At 39.2% G+C, this 7,230-nt stretch overlaps 1 protein-coding gene across 1 annotated transcript; it reads left to right on the top strand.

The window, feature by feature from the left end:
• Positions 1 to 1,250: 1,250 nt before the first annotated feature.
• On the top strand, positions 1,251 to 2,806 carry LOC125780604 (epidermal differentiation-specific protein-like). Its single transcript, XM_049463042.1, has 2 exons — positions 1,251 to 2,338; positions 2,500 to 2,806. The coding sequence occupies exon 1, from the start codon at positions 1,323 to 1,325 to the stop codon at positions 2,325 to 2,327; it is 1,005 nt and encodes a 334-aa protein (XP_049318999.1). The 5' UTR covers positions 1,251 to 1,322; the 3' UTR covers positions 2,328 to 2,338; positions 2,500 to 2,806.
• Positions 2,807 to 7,230: the final 4,424 nt, after the last annotated feature.

The following is a 7,230-nucleotide window of genomic DNA, read 5'->3' as shown; positions in this document are numbered from 1 at the left end:
ATTATTCATTGAGGAACTAGTGTAGGCTAACAGTTCATGTTAGTTAGGCGTTCAAATTAAAAATAAACAGAATCAAACACCAATAATTTTAATAACTCAAATGCTTAGTAAATGATGTATGTTCCATACACTCTAAGAAATATAAGTACAGATTTGTACTTAAAAGAGTACAAAGCTTGTCGCTGGGGCTGTACCTTATATTAAGGTTCAAAAAAGTACCTTTCAGTGAAAGTATTTTTTTTGTACCCATGGTTTTTGTGCCAGTAAAGATTATAAAGATTATAAACATTGTCATCAACTAAAAATGGCTCAAAAACTTGATGATACAAAATTGTCTGGCTTTCAAATAAAAAATGTGCAATTTAAATATATACTGTTCATTAGTACAGTGATGCAGAATACTGAATGTACCTTTTGGCTGGTTAAATGGTACAAATTTGTACTTATTGCTGTTAGAAATGACTTTGTACTTCAGAGGGAACAAATCTGACCCTGTAAAGACCAATATTGTACCTTTGAGGGTACAATTATAAAGAATGTACCTTCGAGTACAAAAAAGTACTCATATCGTACCTCTGTTTTTTAGAGTGTATGAAATTCTTGTGATATTCATGTTAAATCAGGATTTTAATTGTAAAATAATAATGCGCTTTCTTATCACAATGATAGACAATATGAATGAGCTGCTCAGTTGTATCAATATTCACAGCATGGTCTGGGTTCTTATGGGTTAATCATGTTAGAAAAATACCACTTTAGGACTAAATGTCGAGGTTGAATTTTAGCTTATAAAAAAGTGCTGATAAAAGAACTGCAGTAAGAGCTAAATTCCTTCCTTTACATTGTTTCAAACTTAGTCAAACTAGTTACTTGGTATGTATAAAGCGAGCTTGAACTAATACCCGAATCAGACTGCACAAATTTAGCCATATTTTGACCCGATTCAGCACTGGATTTGAATTTCAGTGTTGCGAGAGACCAAGGTTGGAGTACGTATGGAGTATGCTAGTTTTATACCAGTTCTTTAAAGTATAATTTAGTGCAGTAAAATTACCCACTCTGCTTTGACACAGGGAAATGGTCAGTTGTAAATATTCAGTTAAGTGAAACTCCCTGTGGCTAAAAACGTGTTTGAACTGGTTTTGCTTGGAAGAAGTTAAAAAAATGTCAACTCTGCTTAAAACTGATTCAGGATCAGCAGAACCTGCATATTCTCAAATTCCTCAGCCCCCTATATATATGGAGGGGTTAAGAGACACTTTTCACAGACTTGCAGACTCCTCTCGTTCATCTCATTCAGTATCGACTTCCAGAGCCACACCATGAGCAAGATCATCATCTACGAGCATATTAACTTTCAGGGCATGAGCAAAGAGTTCACCTCCTCCGTCCCCAACTTGGTAAGCGAAAACTTCAACGATTGCATCTCTTCCCTGAAAGTTATAGGGGAGCCATGGGTGGCATATGAACATACCAACTTTCAAGGTTCTCAGTATGTCTACGAGGAGGGAGAGTACGCCACTCTGGACAGGAACGACGCCTTTTCTTCTCTGGAGAAAGTGACAGACGACCTGACAAACCCTCAGATAACCCTTTACGAACATACTAACTACCGGGGCAGGAGCCTCGTCTTCACCACTGAAACCAACCTGTGCTACGGCAACTTTAACGATGTTGCGTCTTCTCACAAGGTGCAGAGAGGGGCGTGGGTCCTGTATGAGCACATCAACAGAAGTGGAGCTCAGCTGGTGGCCAGAGCTTCTCGAGACATGCCTGAGTACGGCTGGTTCAATGACAGAGTGTCTCACCTTCGCCCTCTGAAGCCAGGGAAACCCATTATAACAGCAGAGATCCAGTGGAACCAGAAAGAAGAGCATATGAATGCCGTGGTCATCGACAGCCTGTGTGGTCTGAACCATGGAGACCACGAGCAAAGCTTCTCCACTGAGATGAGTAAGGAGTACGAAGGCTCCGTCACTGATAGCTTCAGCTTTAGCAATTCCACCCAGATAAGCTGGGGAACATCATTTGGTGTAGACGTGGGAGTGGTGAAAGCACAGCAGAACTTTTCTCTGAGCAACACCTTCACCGTGGAGAAGGGGAGCAGCAACACCAGGACAGAGAGGAAGAGCATCCGGGTTAACCTACCAGCCAAAATCGCTCCCCGCACCAAGCTCACCGTGAACATGGTGAGGAAGGAGGTGGATGTGAAGGTTCCAGTCAAGCTGACCATCATCACCGGATCCCAGAGCAAGGTGGAGTATGGACAGTACAGGTGCCAGTCTGGCAACTCCATCACCACCGAGTTCAGGGAGGAAAAGATCTAGAGCACTGAAAGGTAAGATAGATTCCTTCAAGGAACAACCAACACATCTTTATTTATAGATTTAACGTGATTAAGGCAATGCTGACAGTTATAAACTGTTCTTGAGTGATATTTATGCTTGCAGTCATTTTCTTCATTAAAAACATTAATGTGCTGTTTTCTCTCGTTTCCAGTGAAACATACTGGTGCTGGACCTCTGCACTCCCTGGATGCCCCGAGAATTTCATCATTTGAATTGATTGAGTTTGAATTGACATGATTGACACTCACACTGTAAAAATTATTTCAGCAGGTAGAATAATATTATTTGTAGAGGTCATAAATTGTATTTTTTTAAATTATCCATTTAATTTCATTTGCAGGTAGTTTTGCTTTTACATCCGTTACAACCTAATTGTAATGGATGTACGTAGATGTACAAGGATGTGATTGTGAAACAAATGAACAAATCAGACGATAATAAATATGAACAAAAGCAAACATTGTTATTCTTTTTTGCCGTCAGAGCAAATTTTGCCTTTTGGAATAAACTCACTGTGATTTCATTAACTCATTATGAATGTACATGTAATTACTGAATAGAATGTAGCTGGTAACATTTCTGTGAGTTAAACCACCCTAGGAACATTACTGACTTTCTGTTAGCTAAAAATAATTTCAAATAACTATCAAATGAACATAAAAGTGCTCGGTTAAGAGAACAGAACAAAACAGCCTTGTAAAAAATCACTGGCAGAATAATTGGCATGTTCCCTAGATCTCTATTTGCATTTTTAGAATATGTAAATACTCAATGCACCATAATAACATTTGTGTGAGTTAAACGTTTAACTCTTTTTAGAACTAAATGTAAGGCTTACCTAACATATCTTACAGTATATCTTTCTATTGGCTCCTGAAATCATTTATTTGCATAATGGGTGTGCTACTCCTGAACTATCTGTAAATAGTTTTGCTGGTACATTACTAGATGTCATGCCTGACTTAACAGGCAAAAAGGAAATAAAAGACACTGCTGGGATGTAAAAACGAAGCAGTAGAATTTAATTAAAAATAAACAACAAAACTACAATAAGAAAGTTGAATAGAGCAACACACTAAAGTTGGGCAAAATAGGAAACAAATATAAAAACTGACAAAGCAAACTGGACTGGGCCAAAAGAACCAGGGACTAAAGAAACAAGGAATAAGTGAAACTGCCAAAACAATATAACCAGGAAGTAGTATGGGGAATGGGGAAAAAACAATGGGAGCACTAGACTAGAAAAGGGCAAACAGAAAACTGCTAAGCAGAGCTTAGGAAAACAGCTAGACTAAAAAGTAAACTGGGCAAACAAACACAATAAATTAAACAGGGATACTTAAGCAGGGAGGAGTCCAGGGAAACACCAGGAACTAGGGCGAAACAGGCTTGGGAAAAAGAACGCTTTGTAGAGATGCAAACCAGAGACTGTAAAAAAAAGTTGGACGTTGTGTCTCCGTTCCCATTTATTCAATGAAAATGGAGCCAAAATCCTCCGCCATGTTGGCGATCCTGCAACCCGATTCTGAGCAGTAGAGACCAGAGGAGGGAGAAAGACTGTGGAGAGCAGCCTACTCATTTAAATAACCCCGCCCCTGAGGGCTGCCTCGCGGTCACAGACTGCGGAGCGGAGCCGACGGTCTGTTATTGGTCCCGCCCATAAGCAGCCCTTTTACCATAACCACACCTTTTTTGAATAGAGCTGAATAACGTTTTAAACACCCAATTTTGTGGGGATATAAAAATGTGACAATATAAGCAGAGGTTACACTAGCTGTTGCATTTAAATAATGGAGGTAGAATTACAGTATATTGGAAAAAAACGTGATTGAGAGTTGCCTGTTTTGCCATTGAAACCTATGGGGATGGGTGGAGTTACACAGCTTTCTGCAGCCAAACAGCAGGGGGCGCCCGACCTGTGGTGGCTTCACTTTTGAGAGATGATGTTCTGTCCAGCTATATACAGTCTATGATGCAAACAGGCTGGAACCACAAAGAAACACAGACCATGTGAGCGACCAATACTGGGCGACAGCAGAGAAACACTCTGCCCAGGTGAATCTGATCTCTAATCAGGGCTGGATGGCTGCGTGTGCTTGCCCTGATTAGAGGAAGTCCTTATTTGGGCATGGAGTGCCTCTCAGAGTGTGTGTGCATGCTCTAACTAGGGGAATGTCCTTATTTGGGCATAGAGTGCTTGGCTTGGCTGGACGGGCCTGACACTAGAAGGCAATTCTTTGTCATAATTTTAGCAATTTAAAATATGAATAAACATTGCCTATTTAGAGAAGACAGCTAGTGTCTCTGTTTTTTTAATACAAGATGAAATGGTCCTGCTTGCCTTCTGCCATTAAATAGAAAAATGAATCCAGCAGCAGAGTTACTGCACTTCAGGACGAATCAAGCATGAAGGCTCTTTACAGTAAGAAAAATGACAACTTCCTCTTATGGCCTGCAAACACTAAACAGAATACATTTGCTAGACTTTAACTTATTATTTTAGCATGTCTCAACTGTTAAATATAAGTAATGATGACTCAAAATATGGGGTAAACTCTATTAAAAAAAGGGAGAGAAAATCATTTAAATTGAATACTTAAACAAAGTGGGATCAAACTCCATATTATTCAACTCTCCAGAAATTAGCTGGGTAATTGGGATCCAGTATACATTTTGAACCAGTATAAATGTTCTAAGCTGGCTGCACTAATGCTTAATGTCTGCATAATGTGTTAACCTGAGAAGACTAGTAAAGCAGGTAGAGACTCCTGACACAAAACCTGTATGAACAGGTCAGGACTCGTCACCCCCTGCAGCCTTAATAACTCTACAGGACAGGTGGGAAGAAACTACCGGAGCGAATATTGCTCAGAAGCTTCTTGAACGACAAAGAATGAACTCTGCATTTCAACAAACTTATTGTGAAACATGGGGGTGGCAGTGTCATGGCTTGTGGCTGCTTTTAATCCCTGGCACAAGGAAAGGCTGGATTTATTAATATAGTGACCTATGAACTCTGGACCTATCTAAGACTGTAAACCAAACTCCTGATGCACCTACGCCCCAATACACAACTGATTAAACCAAATTAAACTAAACTTCATCCACCCCTGCCCCAATACACAGTTATTTAAATAAAAACATAATCCATATATTCTGTCTTAAACAGAATAATTGAAATCCTCACAGTTCGTATCTCTGTTCGTCTATCTGTTGGTCCCTATATGTTGAGGATGTTCTTGTGGACTGCATAGGCACTGGGCTCAAAACTAGTGTCATTCACTCTGAGGTAAAAGTCAAAGCACAGGAGGAAGGCCAGAATGAATAAAAATGCTAATCGTTAACAGCCAGCTTCTAAACAACATTGTATGCAATTCACAACAACAAGCCTCCAAATCTAGCTAAATAACATCTACTAATTGTCATTCAGGAACATAATTCAATTAAGTACTCACTTATCTGGCATTCACACACAAACAACACCACTCTGACTGGGATACAGGAAACTTGCCCTTCTTGAAAGGCTGGGTGTAGTAGTTACCACAGAGCTTCTAGATCCAGTTTCATCATTTGGAATGGATGAAAGTGTAATTAGTTTCGCCACTGGTCTTGTGAAAATCCTTTTCCGGTTTTAAACATCCACGGTTCTTACTCAACTTGAGTACAACTTGACAACTTTTTTTTTTACCAGAGGCCAATCAGCTCTGGGCTGCCGGGGATCCACGACCAAAACCACATTGTTTAACTGTACTGAAGACTTCTTGTCAAACCACTTGTTTCTTGTTTGGAGACTGGGTAAATAGTAACGAATGAAAGCTGACCAAAAGTGATCAGCCAAAACTTGGGAATGTCTCCACCTACGCCAACTTAACCCTTCAGATGGAGGATAGATGACCGGAGGTAATTAACCATCTAGCCACCCCATCAACAAGAGATTTGGGGTAACTGGGTCTACAATACTCATGCTAGACGAGGTGTATCCCAGTGGCTAAGAATTTAGAAAGCACTCCACCTCTACACTGTAAACCCAGAAGTGGTTTGAACTCGAATAAATTAAGCCTGTTTTACATAAAAATGGAGATTTCTAAACAAAACTCAACTATTTTGAGTTAGATGAACATTTGTGGGTACATATACACTCAAACTGAGATCTTTGAGTTGAACCAACTTATAATTAACTGAGTTTAGTCTGTTGCCATTGGCAGCCTCTTTTCCATTGGCTTCTGTCACAATCGATTTGCACACTGGGTGTGTCCTTCAGTTTGTAGCACTCACCATCAGTGTGAAGTGATTCCTCCCAGGCTAGGTTAGGTAAACTTGTAGATCACCTCTTATAATAAAATGCTTGACCTCTGTGTTGTAGGCTGTAGAACAAGCATCATTTACTGAGCTGTAGTAACTCTGTGTTCTCGCTATGCTTTCAGTACATTTAGTTCTTTACTGTTTTCTTTCTTCATCTACTTTTCTATGAGTATTTAAAAAAGTAATTGAATGAAACCAGAAAGAAGACTAAAAACAGGTTCAGGAAAATATTAATGTTAAATATATATGTATATGTTAATTTCACTGTACTTAAAAATTATATTACATGAACTTTTGAATATAGTCTACTTATCGAGTTATACACACTTAAAAAAACAACTTGCATTTACAGGGTATTTAAAGTAGAAACATCTTAAGTAAACGGTGTAGATTTAACTATGATTTGAGTACACTTAATAAAGTTATTTTATATATTTTTCAAGGCAACTGCTTTCCTAATTTTTTAAAAGTAAGATCAACTTATCACATTTTACAGTGTAGCAATACTGTGGTTAACACCTCGTCTGAAACAGACTGAGCACCTATGGTCGTGTATAGAGCTGCTTTGACCGAACCCACT

This window comes from Astyanax mexicanus, chromosome 13 (assembly GCF_023375975.1).
Source record: "Astyanax mexicanus isolate ESR-SI-001 chromosome 13, AstMex3_surface, whole genome shotgun sequence".
Taxonomy (NCBI): Eukaryota; Metazoa; Chordata; class Actinopteri; order Characiformes; family Acestrorhamphidae; genus Astyanax; species Astyanax mexicanus.
Note: the sequence above shows the minus strand (reverse complement) of the source record. Positions and strands in the feature narration are given on the sequence as shown.